Raw genomic sequence first — 23,152 nt, forward strand, 5'->3', positions numbered from 1 at the left:
TTCACCACGCCAGCTTTTCGAGCCGTCAGTGGGGCCGCAAGTTCGACCTTCAATGTAGCTAGAGGTCAAAACCATGAGCATAACTGGTGGTAGCCAGGTTCGGCACCAATTAAGGTGGTCCATATATGGTCAAGGTCAAAGTTGAGATAGTTGTGTAATAGCCGCTGGTGTCGCTGCCGTAGCTGACATGGAATAAATAATGGTGCTGAGTATCTGACAGAGCATGAAAATATGTAATGAATAAAGCTAGTAGGAATGCAGCTGTCATAAAAAATTGGGCACTGTGGAGTTACAATAGGTATGAGGTGGAAAGAGGGATCTGGAAAGGGGTGATGGTTCCTAGCCTGACTTTCAGTAATGCGGTCCTGTGCATGAGACCAGATGTTCAAGCAAGGTTAGAAATTAAACAACATGGCGTAGGGAGGCTAGCTTTGGGAACACATGGCAATACACAAAATCCGGGGCTACAGGGTGATATGGGATCGGCGTCGTTCGAGACCAGAGAAGGTAGCAGTAAGATAGCATTTGAGGAACGAGTGAGAAAGATGGAGGAAAAGCAGTGGGCTAGGAAAGTTTTCAGATACCTGTATATAAGTAATGTTGACACGAAATGGAGACAACGAACTGGAAAACTGGAAAGCAAATATCTGACAGCAGCAGGGAGGCAAATCAGCAATTATCGGTCAAGAAAAAGTTTACAGAAACAGAGAGAGCTCTGTGAAAAACAGGGATGCTGACGAAATCGGCAACTGGGAACATACACCATCTTTAAGCAGGTAAATTGTCAAAGAAAATATCTACGATAATTGTAGGGGAAGCTCTTTGTTGTTTTTGGACTAAGACGTATACAGTCAGGTACCACGACGATAGACACGTTGTGCGTTTGCGTTGCGGGGAGAGGAGGTGGAAACGGCTGAACACTTGATACTTTTCTGTAAAGGGCTTCACCCTACAGTGGAAAGCAGCGGGGCTGATTTATCCAAGGCATTGGGGTTTAAGAACAGTGATGGGAAAGTAGATTTTAGAGCGGGTAGAAGTAATCAAGCGAAGGTTATCTGATTGGTGGCAAAAATCAATACGGGAGTAAAATTTCATAAGTCATGGCTAGGTGGCTTGAGCCACTGCCCGATTTAAAGGTTCAGCCGTATCAATCCATCCATCCATCCATCCATCCATCCATCATATAAAAGAGGAGGAGCAAGAAGTGGGGTATATAAGTCGATATATAAGCGTTACACGCTCGCGACAGCCGTTCTACATATGGGCTCCGTGCGCTGGTATGGTGGCGCCAGCAGCGACCACATCGTCCAGCGCCGCCTCGTGGCACTCGCCGCGTTAACCGGACGCTCAGTCACGGACGGTCTCTCGAAGGGAGAGCACGCGCGCCCCCCTCGAGACTGGCCGTGGTGGCCCTGCGCCGCATAGCAGACGCGCACTGACCGCGATGCCATTCTAAGTCAACGCCTTCTTCTCTGCGGATTTCAACGCACTGAAAGCCTTGACGCCACCACTGCTGCATTTCGTTTCAATTGCTTTCAGGTTGGGCTGATCACCGATTCCGAGCAACCATGATTGTGTTGCAGTCCTGACGGCACTGCAATATCTGCCAGCGCAGTTCAGCTTATTGAGATTAATTAAGTACCTTTACAGTTTGAGAAACAAGGCTCTGATCCAAATAATGAAATCAGCTATGTAATTTACATCCACTGTGACATCGACTATGTGAATGGTCGGCTAGAAATGCGAAAAACACAAACTTACTACACATATATATCAGATGATAGTGCTCTACATCCTGCAGGATCGACACTTCTTTACTTTGTGTATTCCTCTCAGAGAAGCATAGCTCTAAGCATACAGAAAGACGATGGGTTTCTTGCTTAATATCTTCCACAGGACTTTCATTTCAGGAATTTCATGAAGACACCAATTACATGAATTATTTTGGTCGCATTTCTCTTTTGATAAATATTTAACTATAGAAAGGCCGCCGCGGTGCTCAGTGGTTATGGTGCTCAGCTGCTGACCCAAATGACTCGTGTTCGATCTCTGGTTGCGGCGGTCGCATTTCGGTGAAGGCAAAATTCTAGAGGCCCGCGTACTGCGCGATGTCAAACTCCAAGTGGTTGCAATTATCCGGAACCTCCTACTATGGTGCCCCTCATAGTCTTCGTTGCATTGGGACGATAAACCTAATTAAAATCAGAAGATTAATTCCCGAAATTAAGGTTTTAGTGATGTTGTGAAATCCAAGAAATATATATAGAGAGAAATTTAAACCACTCTCTATTTTTCTTTTTATTCGTCTAGAACAGGATTTGAGATCTCATAAATGCAACAAATAAAGATACAAAATTTTAAACCACTGAAGGAAATAAAATGATGCAAATAAATACACAAAATCTTAGGTGAAACCTTGAGAAAAACGACATAAGCACTCTCAGAAGTACGACGTCGCTCCCACTGCATACACACACGCACGAAAAAAAAAACTAGAAACAAAATTGACACGCTGAACCACAGATGAGCATAACAAACGAAGACAAACTTCAGATGCTAGCTCCAAGAACTTCACCGTAGACCATTTCCTGTGACTGACTGAACGCATTCCTTCGCTCTACATAAAGACATAAAGCAGCTCCTACCAATGATGTCACGTTCGAAACACCCCAGTCAATGTAAACCCTTTCCCAGTTCACTGTCATGAATTTAATTCCACAGTGCACTCATTTCCAGCGTACCCTCTGTGCATGAGCGAGCATGCACGATGTCCAAGAAAAGCGTTTAAATATATTCGGTACTTTGACTGCAGTGTTTTTATAGCTGTTATGACATTGAGTAAACACAGCAGTAGGTAGAGCACCCATAATTATCCAAGTTTGTTTTCGCCTTCGGACGAAACACCTCACCGCTCGCCTCGCTCACTGCAAATTGAACCAGAGAACTGCGTTGGCTGCGTCCGCCTTTCGCCACCGCTGTTAACCAGGTGGCGCCACTCGCGCGCGCCAAACTGCAGCGCACGGAGCCCATACCAGTGCTGTGGCATGTTGCAAGTTGCGCGTCCGCGCCATAAGTGTCGCCACGGTCGGAACGATTGCAGCGATCCTGGTATCTGGCAGCAAACGCGGCTGGAGTCAATGACACAACGCGTCTGCGCCGCCAGTGCCGCCGCGGGCAACGCTGCAGCGCAGTGGCAGCAGACGACAGCGACCGGCGCAAGCATAGCGAGCAAAGTTTTGAGCAATTTATGTTTTTACCGCCAACTCCCAGGCACCGCCACCGTCGCATTTCAAAATCGTCCCCATTGGCTCTACGGGAATGTCACACCCTTGCCCATACCCACACGACCACGTGGCTATGATGTCACATGGTGTTTTACGACACCCCCATCAGAGAGGCGGAGTGCTTGGCTTGAAGCACTTAGTGTTTCTGGGAGCATATACAGGAACACTAGAAGCACTCTGGCACGGGTCGGCCCGGCATTGCACTGCCTCTGGGATCGGCCCGGGGCATATTAGTGCGCGCCTTTTCTTTCTATCTTTGCTCTCCCATCCTTTAACTCTCCTACTTTCAGCACGCGGCAACGAGCGTGGCTCGGCTTGAGCCAGTAGGCAGGCCCGTGCACTTTATCTTTCTTTTCTTCCTATCAGCAACAGCAGCAGCAGCAGCGTCGCAACAACAACAGCAACAACTGCACCAGACGCCTGTGGCGATGAACCGAGGAAGAACATCCTGCCGTAGCCGCACGCCGAGAAATCTATGGAAACCGCCAGTCGCTCGACCACATACGTAGCCGGGAAGATTAAGCTGTTCGCTTTCGACCAGGGTTAACCAGAGCTAAACCACCAGAAATTTTTGATAAAATAGCCGACAAAGCGCTTTCAAACCAACCGCACAGCACTGTCGTTTCGCACATGTTTCTCCATGGAGTGCTCGTTCCTTCGGCAAGCACAGACGGCGCTACGGGTACGATTGCTGCGAAAGCTTCTCGTTTCGGTCCGCCGTCACCGCAGACCATAGAGTTGCTAAATATAACCTAAGGAAGTCTATGCCGCAGACAGTGGAGGTTTTAGATGAATTCTGACCGAAGCAGGCAAGTACGCCACCTAAATGTAGCAAAAAACAAAACTGACCACCTTGCAGATGCCTTGAGCTGCCTACTGAGCCGACACAAGTTGGCAGTAGCACTGGTAGGTAGCACTCCTACTCCTCCAGCACGCCAGAATTTTTCACAGAGGTAGCGGGAAAAAATAGAGGGTGCTATGACCAGAACCTCACGGAACGGGAGGCCGCATGTCGGTGCCTCTCTAAGTGATTATTTGTGTTAATTTAATCGCAGAAACGATATTGGAGTTATAACCTGCCAGAAAAACCGAATACCTAAATGCTATCGCATTTTCTTCGTTGTCAAGAAGACTCCAAATTTTCTGGTTTCAGTTTAGTGGATCGATTTCTGACTTTTTGTAGATGTGTACTTCATAATTAGCTCCTCGTGAAATAAAGGGTCTTCGTCTACCACTCGACCGGTGAGCATGGTAGAAACAGCGCTGACACACAGGACGAAGCAAGAATACGCACAACATATGCGCTGCGTTGTGTTCTTTCTTCGTCCAGTGTCAATGGTGAGGCTCACCGGGCGAGTGACACCTGTGTTGAGTTCTTACTTCGTCCTGTATCAGCGCTGTTCCTACCATAATCTTAAACCAACAAGCCCAAATCTTGGAGACCCTTCTGTGAATTAATCTCGCCTCCGTTCTTCGAGGTCCGGGTCCCGGGCCCCAATTCTACAGAAAACTGACCAAAACTCATGCCAAGACACTGTACCGTGCTGAACAGGCGTACTTTAGCGCCAGTGCCAGATAGTGTTCCGCACATATACAAGAACACTAGCGCCAGGGTGCTTGTAGCGTTTTCACCCTAGCGGCAAAGAAAATGAACTAGTACTCTGGTCTGGCGTGCTGGAGGAGTGGGAGTAGTGGGAGTGCGGCTCAGTAGGCAGCCAGAGGCAGCTCAAGGCGACTAGCGCGCGTGGTCTGCACTCTGCAGCGAGTGTTCTCGTGTGATCGCCACCGAGAGGCCTACGCATGCTGTTGTGTCATTGTGTTGTAGTGAACGCGAAACAGGTACTGTTTTATTTAGTGCTGTCCGTCACCTGCTGAGCAGTGTCTGTGAACATGTCGCTGGTAGCGGAAGTTCTGCAGCCTAAGGAGCCTTTAGAAAGGGGCGACCTGAAGGCTGCCGTTGCCCAGCTGTCGCGTAAAATTGACGACCTGAAAACGGATATGCAAAAAGAGCTGGTCTCTAAATACGACTTTTTCTTGCCATACTATCGGGACGCCGAGCACTTGTCGCAGTCCCTGCAGGCTGCCGTTAATGAAGTGGAGGAAGTGTTTAAGAAGATTGAGAATTACGTCAAACCACGGCTTGCCCAGTCCACGTCTGAGTTCGAGTTGCTGTCGCGCGAACTTGACACGATAGAGCAGCAGTCTGCGCAAGTACGTCGTTATGCACGCCTTCACGAACTGCTGGAAGAGGCGGAAGCTCGCTTCGTCGCGGAGGATCTCCTCGCGTGTTCACAGCTCTTAGAGGAAGTCGGCACCGTTATGAGCGAGCTCGAAGGTGGCCCTGAAGTGCAGCTTGTTGAAGCACTTCACACAGAGCACATAGTTCGCAGCGAGCGGCTCATCTACAAGCTCTCGGAGGTCTGGAAGCGCTACATAGCCTGGAAAGTAGGCCGAACACCGCATGTCACCGAGGTGACAGTGGCCACAGTGCGTGAGGAAGATGCGGCCGCGTTTGCTAGACTCGTGGACGCTGTTCAGAGGCAAGGACAGCTCCGTGAAAAAATGTCCCGATTCGGCCGGTCACTGTTAGCCGACATGGTCACGCCGATGGTAAAATATGAGTCTGTCATCGTCACATCGCCGGATTCCTCGACGTTCCGCGTCGAGTTCAACGAGTCGAAGGCCCCACTTGTGAAGGACGTGCTTGCGAATTTGTCGACGCTCTTTACTTTCCTCACGAGCCGTTTGCGTGCGCACCAAGTTGTGTCTGTAGACCTGATGAAGGTTATGGGCAGCGTAATCGGCACGGAGTTCTCCGACACCGTCGCCAAGTGCTGCCTGGAGCCTGCTGTGCCGAGCGATGGAAGCCGCCTGGACAGTTATCCGGCCAGCGCCTTGCTTGACTTCCACAACCAGCTCGTCGCAGTGAATTTTTTATCAGCGGAGAAAACTGGTTTCTCCAACCTGATCACCAACCTAGAGGCACTGTGCATAAGCAAGCAGAGCCAGAGCATTCTTCTGCAGGCAAGAGCGATCATGAAGCAGGAGTTGCACGCTACTGTTGTGGTGGGAGAACCGCCTTTAGATAGAAAGGAGATGATGTCATTGGAACATTGTTTGGATGGAAGCCCATTCAAGTTCCCCAAATGCCAAGTGAGTAAATTTATGGAAGAGCTGGCCGGTTTGCTGAAGACAATGGTCGACGAAGCCAAGGACAGTTCTGATGGCAGCTGCGCTGAGCAGGCATGGCAGGTGGGTGCAGTGCGTGATGTTTGTGAGCTTTACTGCTGTGTGGCTCCTCTCCATCACCAGCATGCCATTGAGACTATCCCACAGCAGACAGCAATACACCACAACAACTGCCTGTACTTGGCACACGAGTTACTCTGCTTAGGAGTGTGGTTTCACGGACGTACTACACTTGTGGATGTGGCCTCAAGAATCCGTTGGATAGGAAGGGTTGCTTTTTGCCAGCAGATTGACAGCCAGCGGCGATACCTCTTGGACTTTTTGAATGAAGTGCCAGTATCAGAAGACAGTGATAGCCTTGATGCAGCATTGCGGCGTTGCTTGTTTCACTTGGAGCAGCTCAAGAGAGTCTGGGCAGAAGTCCTGCCAGTCACAAGCTACTTGGAAGCTGGGGGCAGCCTCCTCAACTCCGTGCTTGAGCATGTCATCAAATGTGTAGTCAGCATGGAGGACATTGCATCCACACTTTCAGAAGAGCTAGCTCAAGTTTTTGAAAAGGTTGCTGATCAAGCTGTTAACATATTTGACATACCAGGTTGCTCATCAGATGCGAGGATTCTTGCCTCAGACTATGTGCCCAAGTGGAGGAAATTCTGCGAGCTGAAAAACCTCCTGCGTTTCAGTTTGAGAGAAGTAATGGACAGATGGGCTGATGGAAAGGGCCCACTAGCATGCTTCACACCAGAGGAACTGAAGCGGCTGATCAGGGCACTTTTTCAAAACACTGACAGACGGGCCGCTGCACTGGCGCAGATTCGCTCTGGAAATGTATACCTGGAATCTTAGTCCATCCCATCTAACTAAAGTGACATTGTTTCATTTTTGTTGTGGTAGAAATTTCTGTTGAGTGCATTGGAGAGTGTTATGAAAAACACTGGTGAAAATGTACCAGGAGCGTGTGCACTGTGCTTTCACGGTAATTTGTTTCTGTTTGGGGCAGAATGATGAAGCTTTTCGGTGCCTTTTGTGGTTACCACATGTTGGGAAAGTGCTCTTCATTATCAGTAGATGTGAATAGTCTTTGTAGTTGCTCATACATGTTCAAAATTTATTATTTTTTCATTGTACTTTTCATCACATCAATTAAATTGCCTTAACATCAACAGTTAGGTGCTTAACACACATGGCTGAGCATGGGAAAGCGTAATCAGTGTTTTGTATGGGTACCTGTTGTTAAAGCCTGATATTTACTGCAAGAAATCTGTTCTCTGCCTAAATGCTAAGTGCATTAGCAGTGCCTTTGAATAGCTGTTGTATATGAACTGTTCAAAGACAATCTGCACATTGCAAAAACTTAGCTGTGACAAGAATAAACAATATTTAGTTTTGTACCAGTTTTACTGACAATAATGTGAAGCAAAAATAAGCGCGGAAATTCTTGGCATAGGATTCCTGTGTCTGTGTGGCATACTGTCCAGTCTTCCTCCCGAGATTTTGTGTGCATGCATGAACTGCTGATGGTGAAGTGGGCGTATTCCTTTAGCTAACTAAAGAAAAGTGCCCTCAGGTCAAACCAGTCGAGGTTGAGGCACATGTGTAAGGTACGTATATGCATGTGGCGTGGATCCGTTCTCTGAAAGACTCAGCAACACATAATTGCACAATTGTAGTTATGTTGTTCATTGGATTAGCACTACTTGTGTGATGTGCATAATACTGCAGTTTGTCTTCGCTTGCTAGGCTTTTGGTTTTGTTTTGTTCTTGGTATTGGTTTTGTTTTTGGTTTAAAAATTGTCAACGCATTAATTATCTCTAGTGTGTATTACCATTTTGGTTGACTGTTAAGATGCTTTTGAATCTAAACTGCGTATGGAAAGCTCTGAGAAGAGCTGCAAGGCATAACAAAAAGCTGTGGTTCTGTGTCTTTGAGAGAACAAAGTTATATATGCATGTTTGTGTGTGATGGTGGTGTTTTCAGCCACCTGCTCAAACATGTAGATATGCAGAATGGTGCACTACCTTTTGGCAGTTTCCACTTATGTTTTGTTGTGCCAGGCAACAACTACTCCATCTAATTTTCGTTCTCCATAAAATTGATGGCTCTTTCTTGCCATATTGACATGCATCCGACAGCAAAACACTCATTTATTTATTGCCGAGAAAATTGGACTTAAAATCTGCCAAGTGTTTATGCTCAGCTGCATAATGCACTAAACTCAGTGAAAGCTCAAAGGTAATGCATTACTGTGCTGCCTTGTGTAGAATCTAGAACAAGAGGGGCCTTGTGGTGTGTGAAATGAACACTTATGCATTCTGTTGTGCGACACACTATCCCACCTTGCCAAATTTGAGCTAAATTAACAATACGAGGCCTTCGGTGTCATACTGTACATACCTGAGGTGCCATGCCATTAATTAAGCCATTAGCCATGTCCTCATTAATGTTTTACATGTGAGGCTTTCCTGTGCAGATCATTATGAGTGCCCCATGCGGCCTATGCACTAAGCCGTGAAGATGACAAAACAGCCACGGGTGTACGAGGTTTGCTTGGCCTAGCCTTATAGTCTTGCTTGAACAACGACGCTCAACAGGGAACAAGTCATTAAAAGCATGTGCCCTGCATGGGCTCTACTGTGAGCCGAAAAGAAGACTGGCGCATGATGAGTGCTCAGTCTGTGCTGCCAACTGTGCTGATGGGCTGCAATAGTACTCCGCTGGGTTGGGCTGCATGTAACAGCTTTCATTGCAAAATTTTCCCGCCATGCAATTCAAATTCATGAAGCTGAGACCAAGAAGGACACCGTGATCGCCGTTTGGAAGTGAATGCGGGTATAGCCTAGCGTCTGGCATCCGCACACAAAGAACTCTTGATGCATCATAGTTCGCTTGTGAAAATGGTTGGTGGTGGTGATAGCTGTATTTAATTTTTTGCCTTTTATAGTTTATAAAAGCTGCATTTGCAGTGAAAGTGGCATCTTTGCCATTAGAACGCGGTAATGTATCGGTACAGGCAAACTTCGGTTCATGCTTAGCGTCCCTTTATATGTGGGGGTGGGGGTGGGGGGGAGGGGCTTTCAAATCATGAAAATCTAGCAGAAAGCATAACATCGTAATGGCTTTATGGATTTTCATGCAGTTTGTTGCATTGTGTTCCTTGGTAAATTCTTTATGCAATGACGTTCCTATATTTCTGAATTTCTCATTTTTTCACTCTGTCACTAATTTCACGTGATAGTAATGTGTGCATTATGAAAGCAAGGGTATAATGTTCTGTGTAGAAACGACCCCGGTTGATAAAAAGATATTTGAAAAATGACACTGCATGAATGATTTCTTTGGCTATAACTTGAGAATGACTCTAGGCTCCTAACATGTTTCGTTGTCACGGCAGGCTTTCGGCAAGTTTGGTACAGCAGTGAGGCACGCAGAAATTTATAATCTCAAAACTACTTGAGATATATGAGTGAAAATTTGTATTTATTCGTTTAGAGCACCTCCAAATAATTGCCAAATTTCATTTCTCTATGCCAAAACATTTAAAAATTCACCTCCGAAACCCGTATCCCCTTTTAAAATATTCTGAGTTGCATTCAGTATACATGGCCTTCAACTGTAATTCAGAATAGTCTCAAGAATTGGTCTTGTGATTCCGCCAGTAGTCGGCAATAGCTGTTGCATACAGTCCTGCCTCGTTCACATGTACAGCTCTGGCCTTGCAATAAAGTACACACATAGCAGTCAAGCTACTCTTGTGTCTTGTCTTGCAAAAATAACGGATACGTAATGCATACGCTAACAAATGCTGCTGGTGCATTAGTATATAAGCCCTACAAACTTTCCTATTTCCTCTTCGAAGCGCATGAGGAAAGTTGAAATGTCGAAGTATGCTCCATATTATTTTAGCCGAACCTGTACCAGCCTTGGCGACATGCACAATGAACTTGTTTTGTGTTTGAATTGTCGGTGTAGTGTACAGAAGAGTAGAAAAGGACATGAACCTTGTGTCGGCATGCATTTTTCGTATCCGTGCATGCACTGCAAGGAATGCATAAACAAAAAACTTGTCAGGAAAAAGAAAACTGGAAGTATATAATAGGGCAACACCTAGGATATTCAACAGTGCCTTTGCTCTGCCTTCGAAGGCAGCAACTTGCTGCTGCTGGCACACTTCAGTCACCCCTGAAGAAGGGACCGAGTTGGTCCCGAAAGCTGGGTGAAGTTAAAAATATTCGTTGGTGTCGGTTTTCTCTTAACTATCTCAAGGACCCAACCAGACGAACTGCCGCGAAGATGTTTTCGTTCAAATGCTGAAACCATGCGAGGAAAAAATAACCCTGGAAGCATTGGTTTGGCACTGAATTTTGTAAACCACCAAAGCATGGTATAGGTGGCACGAAACAGTGGGATGGTAAGATCTACAGTGGGCCACCTACGCCAGTAAAGTTTATACACTATAGAGTAATTCATCTAGTATGCAAGCTCTGTGCATTTAAATTCTCCCAAACCAGGCTATCTTTTGTTGCTGCAATACTAAAATAAGATAATCATTGGTGCACTAGTGAGTGGTGAGAACAGGGCTGATCTTGGCTGCATAGTCTGCGCTGCCTTACTTTTACTGTGTCCCTGTTCTGCTCAACAGCAAAGATAATGAACACTAGAAAAGAATATTGTAAATTGTGGGGTTTATCACCCCAAAGCAAAGCGTGCACTATGATGGACACCACAGGACTACGGTGAAGGGCTCCGGATTAATTTAGGCCGCCTGGGGTTGTTTAACGTTCACTGGCGTCACGCAGCACATGGGCTCCTTTTGCGTTGTACCTACATCTAAACAAGGCCGCAATCAAACACGAGTCCTTTGGCTCAATAGTCGAGCACCTTAACTGCCAAGTTAAACTGAAATATATAGCATTTTACACCAAAACAAAAAAATGTCAAATGGTGCTGCTGAGCCCATGGTCTTGGGACCAAATACTGGTCGCGGCAGTAGCATTTTGATGGAGGTGAAATGCAAACAGCTACATTGGCAATGTTTTGTAACGTGCAATACCAGTGCATGTTACAAAAAACTCCAAGTGGTCGAAATGAACTAGGAGCTTTCCACAAAGACGTTGTTGAAAACTTTATTGTATACATAAATTCGGAGGGGAAGGGTGATGGGGGTCAGGCAGATGGTAGCCCAGGGGCTCCGGCGGCCTCCGCAGCCCATTTACAGGCCGCCGCTTGGACGTCTGTGTCTGAGCTGCACATCAGTGCCTCCCACTGCTACATATTTTCAACAAAAAAGACTCATTCTTTTCTATAAGATTATGAACAACATGGTACATATCGATAAGCAGCGATACATGAGCGAAACTACTTCACGTATCACTCGGGGTAAACATTGCAGACACGTAAAAGAACAAAAGTTTTCTAAGCACTGCTACAAGCATTCCTTCTTCCTGTCCACAGCGAGAGAATGGAACAGACTGCCAGAGAATGTGGTGCTCGCATTGGGTGTGGATGTGTTCTCTGCCGGAGTTCGTGATTGTTGGTATAGTGCCTGATATAATGCGCCTTGCATTTGTGTTGGGCATGGTGTTTTCACATTGTTTTCTGTTTCGTTGCAGCGATATTTTTGCGCATTTTTATTTGTTGCTTAGAGGTCAGTTCCATTTTTGATATGTTAAAACTTGGCACCGACTGGATGGTGCTGGTGTTTTGTTTGTCGTGTTCCGCCTTTGTAATCTGTACCCTGTATCGCTCCTATCTTGGTCCTGACCGGACTGATAGTATCTCTAATAAATAAATAAATAAATAAATAAATATTGCTATGTCTGTCTGGAAGATTTGAGCAACCTCATAACGAAGCTCACGTGCAGGTTCAGCGCTTCAGGAAGGGACGTCGTGTGATCCTATGTACTACGTCACATGATGAGCGACTGGAGTTCCACGGTTTAACCATCCATGGGTTCAACAGTTTAGTGCCGCTAGTTCGTGCTGACGTCCGCAAGGATTGTGCCATTCGGATAATCAAATGACGGGGAAAGCGACAATATTTTGAAGCGAAAAGTTTCACTAGGTTCGTCAACACCGGGCTTCGCGTGAGCCACACTACAGATTTGCCACAGCTGCGCATGCGCGAAACCGAGTGACGTCACGCGGAGCGCAGGTGGTCGCTGCTGCCGCAGCCGTCGTAGCCACCGCGCGCTGACTCCGTCGTCTGACCGTGAAACCGAGTGACGTCACGCGGAGCGCAGGTGGCCGCTGCTGCCTCCGTCGTCTTACCTTTCGCCATGGGAGGAGGAGAAGAAGACCCAGAAGTGGTAGCGTGGGAGTTGGCTCAAAAGCAGCGAATATATGAAAAGTGCAAGGCTAGACAAGCGGCTGAAACGCCAGAATCACGAGAGGCACGCCTTGCTAAACGGCGGCAAAAGGATCAAAAACCAAACAAAACAAGTGAGCCGACGGCGTTCATAGAGTTCATTGGCGTTGACAACTTTGCAAACTCCGTTCATTGTCACGAAACGAAAGGCGCAATACCGGCTCCGTGGGTCAGTGGAGACCTCAATCTCGCTTTTCGCTTTTGGACTAATGCACTAATCCATATTAATTTTTTTGTAACACATTTTTGTGGCGTGTGACCTCATCTTCAGAATGCGGGTGATGTTGATTTGTTTTTTGTCTCTTGTCCTATGCTATTGTATTCTGTGCGGTGCGCCGTAAAGGCTCATGGGGAAGAAAACAAAGAAAACGTGAAAAGAACATTGCTACTTGCTTTCGCGCCGCCCTTGCGCTGCCTGGCATGCTGGTGGTAACTGGTGGCGCGCTTGACCACCCTTTCCCCTCCTTTCCTATTTTGACGTGCTCTATCCTAAAGACGTCGCTCGACGTCGCCTCTTGCGCGCGGCGAATAGCGCTGCGTCGCTGCGTTCCGCGTTTGCGGAGTCAAAATCACAGGCACTTGGAAACGAGGGGCGCAATCACGGCGGCTTGAAGTGTGTCTCCAGCTGTTTACACGTAAGTGTGTCTTTCTACGTAAGCATCGTGCTTAGAAACAATGAGGTGCGACGCAGAGCAGCGCAGTGCGAAGTTCAAAATCCCGAGGCGTAAAAGCGCTTCGCTGCACCGTGGAGGTAGATGCACTTTTGACTGAAGAAGCGCTGACGCTTGAGCTGCTTGGTTGAAGCTCGTTGCTGGGCGCTACATCATTGTTCACCATCGTAACGGTAAGTTATGAAAACAGCGTTTATTGGTGAACGTTTTGTTGGGAGCTGCCGCAACGTTTCCAGATTTGTCAACGCCTCTGGTTTCAGAAAGCGCCTCAGTTGTGGTATCTCACAAATTTACACGGCTCTTGGCAAAGCCGGATGTGTGCAAACAAACAAAACGCCACTTGCTGATATGACAACGTTATTTGTGCTTGACGTACTGTTCGTATTGTACTAGGCATTGCGTAACGTTTTGTGATCGAAAGGTTTATTCGAATGTTTTTAATTATCATTAACGGTTCTTCTTGAGCCTGGAACTGTGCCGCGGTCTGTACTTCAGATTTAAATCTGAGTACACGAGCTGCAGCCGCGCCTTAAGTTAGTGACAAAACTATGTCGTCGTGACGAAACTCGCGTAGTTGTAGTATGAATTTGGAGACTAAACTCTTAAAGCTGTAGAGTGCTTACACAATCAGTCCTGCAGGCAAGCACGGGGCCCGGGCCCCGCCACCTGACGCACAATCCGTCACGAGGGCTGTTCCGCTGCTTTCGCGTTTTTTTTTATGCATACACGGTTTTGTTGCAGACTTAATTGGTAATCGCTCCATTGTCTCAAACGAATGTAGTAGTAGTAGTAGTAGTAGTAGTAGTAGTAGTAGTAGTAGTAGTAGTAGTAGTTTATTTATTTTTAAAAATAAATTAAAAAAAAACGGTAGGAAAAGAATGTTGCCGGCCGCGGCAATTGCTATCTAATATCCCGAGCTGCTGCCGGCGGAGGTGGAAGGGAAAGGGAGAGGATAGCTAGGAGATGTATAGAGGGGAGCGATAGCAAGTAAGGACAGGGGAGAGCTTTGTACGCTATTTACAAAATACATAAAGCAGTCAAGTCCGCGCCGCTCGCGCGCTAATGTTTAGGCTCTAAACGAATGTACCGTATGTCTGCATCTTTTTTTTTTTTTCTAGCACTAAAAACTTCAGCCTTTCCCTTCTCAGCAGAACTGGCCTTTGAAGTTCTCTTCATTTTCCTAGCAATTTTACCAGTGTGCTTGTTACTCGAGCTTCGTGTATGCATTCATGGCCCCTTTTGTTTTGTTACCTCTCTGCAAAACTCGCTCACATCTAAAACGGCATGTATCTGTAGTATATATTTGATTTCATGCCTTGATATGTTCCCTGCTTGATGGAATAAAGCTCTTGTATACCTGAAAAGGTTAGCTTCACTTCAGTGCCATTTGATTTATTCTTGATTGTTTATAATATAAAAAAAACTCAAACAAAATTGTTTTCTCCAGGAATAAAAAGAGTCCCCAGCCCTGCTAAAGGAATGCTGAGAAGAACGTTCTGGCTATGTCAGTGTTTGTCTGTCAGCAAAAGAGGAATTTATTGCTGAGAAAGTTGCATATAACAATTTTTCCACCACTTGATTCAGACTCGTGACAATGTTTTGAAGTCTGTGATGGTTAGTCTAGCGTGTGGAATCCGTGCTAAAAAGAAAGTCTACACACGCAGTTTACTTGAGAAATTGGCCAGCAATGGCGCAAAAGGGGGGCAGGGGGTGCAGCTGCCCAGGCCCCCTTAATCATCTAAAGGGGGCGCCATGTCTGCCTCATACCTTTACTCTGCTGGACCTGTCCCATCATTGTTAATGGTGCAGTGTTATCGCCATGCAGGTTTTTTGACAGTACTGGTGGCCAAGGACCTGTGATGTGTTCCAAGAACTGTTTACTTGCTGGGTTGCTTTCAGGCAGTTTTATGTTCTTTTTTGCAGTTAAAGAAAGACAGATGATTTATATATTTTCTGTGGTTTAAAGAGAATGGAGATTCCTTCAGAAGCGCATTGTTAAATTGATATGCCTCAGCGGAGCGTAGACTGCCTTCCTCTGCTGATGTTACTCATGAAACTAAAAACTACTGCTCAATAATATTTGACATATTTTGCAATTCCATCACATTCAAAGCAATTGTAACCATTCCTCTTCTTTGCATTGCGTTTTTACCGTAGAAGCTTCGTTGGGAGGGGTTTGTGTGAGGGTTGGGGTGGGGGGGGGTTTGCGCTGCGGTGAAATTTGGCTCTCCCTAATGGAGAACCGTGTGCATACCTGTGCCTGCATCTCATTTTGTTTTGTTTTAGAAGCATGTTTTCTTATTATAATTTGGTAATCCATTTATACAGACCAACTTCAATTTGTCTTCAATGTGCATTTAATGTTGTGCCAGGGAGAGTTCTGAGGAGTGGTGTCATAGTAGCAGACTGTGGAGCTGAAAGTTCACTCCGTACAGAACCAGACATTTGCCAGTAAACTGTGAAGGATCTGTCTCTTGTGACTTGAATATAGTCTCTGATTTTTATTATTGAATCACAGAATGCATTGTGGAGGCTATTACAAGATTTTAGTTGTAGTCAGTTGCAGTGTATTGCATGCCATTGAATGGCACTAAACATAGTTTTGTCAGGGAGAGAGGGCAGCTTTTTTTTGTGTGTGTGTTTCAGATGGACGGATAAGTGCTTCTGACTTGCAGGGTTGAGCAGGAGGAGGAAGTTGCTAGCATGGCAGAGCGGCTGGCATCACTTCCAGTGCTGGACCTGGGAACCACCACAGACCTGGACAAGTGGCTCATTTTCAGTAACCTTGACAGGACCTTTGTGTCCAAGCTACGCCTGGCATGTGTCTTTGGCAGCTCGGGCAATGAGGCCTTGATGGTTACTCAGGATGATGATGTGTATGCACTTGGCTCCAACTCGAGTGGCTGTCTTGGCCTTGGAGACACTCATGGAAGCCTTGAGCCTCGGAAAGGTATGGGCTTTTGTTGGTGTCTAGCAACGCCCTATGTCATCTGAATGGTGGTCTGTGTATGGTTGCTGCTTAGCATTTTCCACTAATTCTTGTTTTCGACAAAGCCCATTGCATACAGGTACTGTGGTGTTTTCTGCAGCTGTTACTGGGCAGAGATAGTCTTACATTTCCCTTCTTGTTTAGTTCTTTTCCTCAGTACATGTGACCTCTTTACTGTCTACTGATGTGTTTGGAGTATACATTAACATTTTTCTAAACGAGACTGATCAGCTGGCGGAGGTTTTTTTTTGTTGTATCCCTGTAATGTCTTCTTCCAGTTAATGCTGCCCACGTTTTAGCAACACGTCTATTGCTGCTTACCTGCTGCGTGACTTGTATTCCCACTGCAGCTGTGCTTCTGCAAGCTGCTGGTGGTTGCCAAGAGATGGAGTAGCATACTATCTGCATGTCTATATCTGGTGGTGGCAGAAGCAGCGACAGTGATTTTGTGCCAATTGCACTTGGCACACACTCATTGTGGTGTGCTACTTCAGGTTTTCTTTAATTTGCCTGCACCTACCATTTACGTAAACTGCTGTAAGGCATTATTACTATGTGAAAAGAAAAATGCATTGCATTCTTTTTTCAGTGGTTCAACTTGTGATCTGGTAAGCAGCAATAGCACATGATGAGCCCTTGTGAGATACATGTGGGTTCAGTATATTGTTCTATTACACAGCAAAGATGCATGCAGACTACATTGTGCAAACACATAATACCTTGTTGCAACACTACAAAGTAAAAGACAACTGGCTGAAGGAGCTGCATGAATGAAATGTGCAAGGTAACTGAAATAGTTCTTGCCATTTATGTCGCTCAAGAAAAATTAACACTGGTACAGAAACAACTGCCTCGTTTGCTAAAAAGGTGCTTGGGGCATTCGTAGAAACATTGGCCACGACTAATACACTTGTGTTGCACCTTCACAGCGGTCATAGCTTGAGCAGCAGCAAAGATAACTGGAACTCTTGCATGAGAGTAGCAGAGGTCTCCCGGTGTGAGGCACAGGGTCCTGTTATGACAGGCAATATCAGGCACAATAGGGAGTTTAATACAAGGCACACTTTATATCACTGGTGAGCACTAGATTGAATATGGATGAGTTGCAGTCCAGGAAGAGCAGTGTCAAACAGGTTGTTGTCGTTCATTGTGGCTTGTTGGCATATGGCAGTGTGTGGAGTACCCACTTGCTCAATTTGGATACCTTCCCAATGCAGTGCAGGCAAAGTCTGGTGATTTCGTTGGAAACTTGGACGTGTGTGGCAAGCTCACATTTTTGGCTGCTGTCCTCTTCTATGACCACCTTGAGGGCCTCTTCATCAAGCATGCATGTTCAGCTACTGTGGGATGCACAACTTTCGGAACCAGTGCTTGGCAGTGTATTCAGTAATTAACAGCATTATTCCTAGAGGCACGACATACTCAGACAGCTCCGAATGTGCTGTTTCGTTACCTCCATTGCTCTTTGCCACTGCTTTAGCTATATGGACGCTTTGAGGGTGCAACGTGCGTGTGACTGTCGTTCAATGCTCCCGTATCCAGCTTGTCCATTTTTTCAGTCCACGAGACAGTTATTTTGATATCAGTGTTCACTTTTTCCATGCAATATCGGAAGCAGCAAAAAGTTCCTTGGTTATATTGTAAATAGGGATTGGACTTTTGGTTTAAACGAAAAAACACATAAAAGTACACCAAATTCATTTTTTTTTAAATTTAAGTTTTAACTGAGAAAGGTTAATATTTCTAGCATGTATGTCGTAACTAGTTGGCTGGCTATTAAGGACTAGTTATAATGGGTCAAAGGAGAATATTAAGTGCTGGAGCCGAGAGCACGGTGAGATATAACAGTATTTTTGGTGTTAGAACCGTGGTCGTGAGTTTTCAGGCATTGCTCTGTGAACTCGGACACACCGTTGCAGATCGGGAAGCTCTCAATCATAGTCAGGCTTTGGTGGCCAATGTATAGCGCTCTTTGCTCAGACTTATCATCAGTGTAGGGCTATTGTTGGGTCAAGTAGGTCAAAGCGCTAGCTGTTAAGGTGAAGGGTCCGGGCCTTTGTGCTGCAGTCGTAGTTGTCAGCGTCAAGTGCTTGCACATAAACTAGATGTAGCTTGGGTGAACACTAGAGGAAATAGCGCGAGGAGGAGTAGAGGAAAGGGCGTGCCACATATGCAGGCGCCGAGTCACCCAGATGCGCCGAGGGATAGAGCAGTGGCGACAACAGCCAGGAGTGGAGACCGATTGGCGTCTTTCGAATTGGGTCGAACAAACGCGGTGGTGACGCAAACTTTCCCATATTGCATTGTATACAGGTGGTGCTTGTGAAAATTTTCATCCAGCGTTGAAGTAACATGTTAATATAAAGCGTGTAAGACAGGCTGTCGCTACGCTGAAAGTAAATTCTGGCATGCAGTGTTTGCATGCAGCGTCTGCATGCAACACAGTACAGAATAGGAAATATTACGTTGACACTGTGTTCATTTTACCTAGTGTGAAAGACATTAACGTTGGGTCCACTCCTGGTGGCTGTCGCTTCTTGAGTCTTATGGTCTAAATTCATGGTATTTAGGGTCAACCAAAGTATGGTGGCCTCACATAAGTGCAGAGTTCTAAAGCTGAGACCAAATGTAAGGCGTGTGTGATCCCCAAGGTGCAGGCGCGCAACCTCCAAGCCACCCGTGCGAGATGGCAAGATCTTCAAGTATGGGCTTGCCAAACAAGCTTCCCGTGAAGGCACTAGGATCCTCAAGTTCTGGCCTGTGAGACAGGAGCCACCTGTGGAAGGCTACTGAAGGAAATTTTGCAATTCGTGTAAAACTATAAATTGAAATTCATCAATTGGAAAAAGCACATGGGGAAACTAGCTAGCCGCTCATCATCCGCATTATCATGAATGTCCAGCTGCCATATTTTCCACTGCATCTCAGGACACTGTCAACATGAAACCATGCATAAACGGCACAAAAGTATCGCATCCTAGGTTCCACGAATGTTAAGTAGCATTTCCATCGCTGTCGTCAGGACATGACCATATAATGTGCAGTTCACTCCATCAACGCAGAGTTCAACTGGAACATAACAACAGTGTTTTAGAGCTAGACTTTCACTTAAGTATTTGCATCAAGGCCTTATTATTTAACATCGACACTTTTACTTTTTATTGCAACTGTTCGACTTCCTTCTTCAAGAAGAGCTTTTAAAGGGGCTCTGGAAGGGGCCCTCAATAAAGGTGCAGTATTCCTGGGATGTTAAAAGACGCCGCTTCATGAATATCCTCCAGCAAGGATTTTTTAAATCCGTTTTGTAGAAGCTGAGTAATCTGTAGTCGGAAATTGAATTTCAGCGTCTTCACGTCTTTCCCTTTTCTCTAGCCACCTTTTGCATGCTCAAATGTCGATGCTGCTTTGCCAGTCTAACCGCCGACGCAGGCAGGAATTTTCCAAGGGGTGAGGAGCGAGCTTTCTGACTCACCGGAGCAACGCTGCTGACTGGCCGGGGCCATGGTAGCTGCCTGATGCCTGAAAGAATCTAACCAATTGCGGTCTCTGAGCACATTTGCGGTCTCAGCACAGTTACACTGGAGCGTGCAACGGAGGAGGGTGCGAGCATGTAAAAGTCGCTGGAAAGGACTTGCCAACTTTTGAGCATAGTTGTGGGTTCTCTGCAGCATGTAGAAGTGCATTATTTGGCTCAGGTTTTCATGACGAGAGAATGGAGCGATTGAGCGAGTTAATGTACTCTCCTCAGAAGGTGTTTCAGAGCCCCTTTAATACTATTTGTGTTCAATTACTGCTACATAAGCTGCTCAAAAAGTGAAAGTTCTTGCGTAGAAAATAGTATTAGGCAAAAAAAACAACAACAAACAAACTAAAGTTTGGTTTTGAAATAAACAACAAAATAAGTCTGCCAAATTTTCAAAAAATAAAAATCGAAAAGTCCAACCCCTGCTCATAAAACAGGTGCCAGGGGGTTAGGAGTTATGTAGTTGCAAACTCCAAGTGTTGGAACTTGAGCAGGTGGAACTGCTACATAACGACAGAATGATTACTTTTCACTGGTATCCACCCAAGCGCAGCCATGCTGCTACAAAAGAAAGCTATGCAGCTTCCACATGAAATTTGTAGAAAGAAAAATTCGTTCTGGTCTGGAGTTGGGGTTGAAAGCCACATCCCCCCCTTAAACAAACCTGAGTGTGTTTGTGGTGTGTGTGGGCACGCAGTGGACGCACTCTGTCGGCGTGGTCTTCATTCCCTGGCCTATGGCAGTGGTCCACACGTTCTGGCTGTGACTGAGAGTGGAGAGCTACTGAGCTGGGGCCACAACGGCTACTGCCAGCTGGGTAACAATTGCAACACGCAGGGCTTGGTGCCGACCTCCATTTCAGCAGGCCTGTCTCACAGAGTGGCTCAGGTGGCCTGTGGTTCACACCACTCACTCGCACTCACCACCAACGGCGAGGTGAGCCACTGACAAGGCATTTGATACTCTCTTTCCTCTTGCCTTGTTGTAAATGTTTCATGGAGGGGCTTACCTGGCAAAGCTGCAGTGCTGGCATTACGGGGCCCACCTTAGCAACACTGATATTCATGGGACTGTCCATTTCTTAACATTTTAATCTGATTGTCCCCGACCAAACAAGATTTCGTCCAGCTCTCGACTTCACATTGGGAATACTGGGCCTTCAAGAGCACTGGAGTAAGCAATTAAATAGATTCTAAACCCCTCTTTCTTGCCCGACCTGACTTGGGTTGGAAGTCAAACTGAAGGGAACATCGCCTCCCCTTAAAAACGCCCCCGCAGGGGGGCGCCTGCAGCTTGCAGGCGTCGCGACGGTGATTGGCGACACCGCGGGTTCCCGAGCATCCGCAGGGACATCCCCGCAAGGGGATGATGGTGAACTGTGCATCACCACGGACCCGAGCACCCGCGCCTCGCCGTGCGTGGCATCGCCGTGTCCGGGGAAAAGGGGATCCTGGTGGTTGAGCTGATGCCGAGCGTTTGGACCCTTAAGGCCCCTTAGCAAAGGCAACACACCACTTTGGCCCCAGCTTCCTGCAGACGGCACCTCCGGCCTGACCCGACCGGGGGGAATCGGCAGTCGCCTTTTCCTATCCTCCTCTCCATCTTTCACTTTCCTATCTCTGTCTCACAACTCTCCTATATCCTACTCACTCCTTGGTTTTTCCTGTTTTCCTGGCGGCGAGGGTTAACCTTGTGTGACCAACTACCCTGTGTTGAGTCATATTTGGTTATAGTTGAGGTGTACAGCTGGCGTGGGCAGGACTTGCGTTCAAGTTCCAGTCCCGTCCCCTTGTTGGACTCCATGGTGGGTGGCTGGCACCATGACTGAAAAACTTCATTTTTTATGGCTCCCCCACTTTCAAAACCCGATCGCTCTCTCAAGAGAGGGCGGAACGAAGCAACAGACTTTTTCCCGAAAAAGAAAACAACCTTTCCAAAGTTCCATGTCATATATAGTACAGTAGAAGGAAAACAGGCAAGAATACTATCACCCTTTCTTGTGTCAAAGTGCCTAACAGATGCACTGGGCCCCGGATATAAGCTATCGAAAATGGCCAGTGGCGACTTATTACTAGAAATCCGTGACCATACCCAAAACTCCAAGATCTCAGACATTCTCTCTATTGGAGACATCCCAGTCTCCATAACAGCCCACAGATCCCTCAATACCGTCCGTGGTGTCATTTCAGAAAACGACTTCATTCATCTAACAGAAAAAGAAATGCTAGAAGGTCTCAGCGACCAAAATGTCACAGATGTCTATCGAATTAAAATCCGCAAAGACAACAAAGAAATAGATACTAAACACCTGGTACTCACATTCAGCACAAGCACATTACCTGAAACCATCGAAGTCGGATACCTTAAAGTTAATGTCAGGCACTACATTCCTAACCCACGCAGATGCTTCAACTGTCAGAGATTCGGGCACGGCTCTCAGAGTTGCCGCGGCCGCAAAGCCTGTGCGAAATGCGCTTCTAAGGACCACAATTCAGAGGAATGTGACGCAGCACTGCGCTGCGCAAATTGCGAAGGAGACCACGCTGCGTACTCCAGGGCGTGTCCGTCCTGGAAAAAGGAGAAAGAAATTATCACCATAAAGACCAAAGAAAACATTTCATTTAAAGAAGCCAGGAGGCGTTTTGCACTAAACAACACATTCTCGTTCACAGCGAAACCAAACTTCGCTGATGTGGTGCGCAGGGGCGTAGCACCACACAGCACTCCGGCACCTGCCGAGGCCACTTCCACCGAGCCTATGGCAGGGCCATCCACGCCCCAGGCAGGGTCAGCGAAAGCTGCCCTGCCATTTTCACAGCAGGGAGCGCCGGTCCATGGGTCGGCATCCCGCAGGACTTCCCCCCGTCAGGGGAGGCCTGAAACTAACACAACCGCGGCTGCGCGGTCCTCCAGCACCTCTGGCGAGGTGATGGATACAACTCCCAGTCCGCCCGCTTTGCAGCGGCGGAACAGCTCTCTTGAGCGAAAAAAAGACAGACCCCTCATAACGGGCCCTGAGCATAAGTAAACGCCTTAGCGTTCTCACCCCAAAAATTAACATGGCTTTCTTAATTCAGTGGAATTGTAGAGGAATTATGCGGAACTACAGCGACGTAACACATATTTTAGGG

The 23,152-nt window shown here is 46.6% G+C and overlaps 2 protein-coding genes across 3 annotated transcripts in view; both read left to right on the forward strand.

Annotated features, from left to right (window-relative positions):
- The first annotated feature begins 5,008 nt into the window (after positions 1–5,008).
- On the forward strand, positions 5,009–10,316 carry Zw10 (Zeste-white 10 kinetochore protein). The gene has a single exon (XM_077659455.1). It carries the CDS (start codon positions 5,175–5,177, stop codon positions 7,317–7,319), a length of 2,145 nt encoding a protein of 714 aa, XP_077515581.1. The 5' UTR covers positions 5,009–5,174; the 3' UTR covers positions 7,320–10,316.
- Positions 10,317–13,331: 3,015 nt separating this feature from the next.
- The window catches only part of LOC144125772 (RCC1 and BTB domain-containing protein 1-like), a 29,999-nt gene continuing 20,178 nt past the window's right edge, over positions 13,332–23,152 (forward strand). Inside the window, exons 1-3 of one of the 2 annotated variants that reach the window (XM_077659456.1) lie at positions 13,332–13,473; positions 16,185–16,459; positions 20,719–20,957. In XM_077659456.1, the coding sequence (XP_077515582.1) occupies positions 16,213–16,459; positions 20,719–20,957 (486 nt within the window). In that variant the 5' untranslated portion in view covers positions 13,332–13,473; positions 16,185–16,212. Of the gene's footprint in view, positions 13,683–16,184; positions 16,460–20,718; positions 20,958–23,152 lie in introns of both variants that reach the window. The other variant, XM_077659457.1, reaches the window with a different exon arrangement.

Source organism: Amblyomma americanum, chromosome 3, assembly GCF_052857255.1.
Source record: "Amblyomma americanum isolate KBUSLIRL-KWMA chromosome 3, ASM5285725v1, whole genome shotgun sequence".
Lineage (NCBI taxonomy): Eukaryota > Metazoa > Arthropoda > Arachnida > Ixodida > Ixodidae > Amblyomma > Amblyomma americanum.

Excerpts from the sequence above, each read along its gene's own strand:
- Zw10 (XM_077659455.1), top strand. The coding sequence starts at position 5,175 with ATGTCGCTGGTAGCGGAAGTTCTGCAGCCTAAGGAGCCTTTAGAAAGG.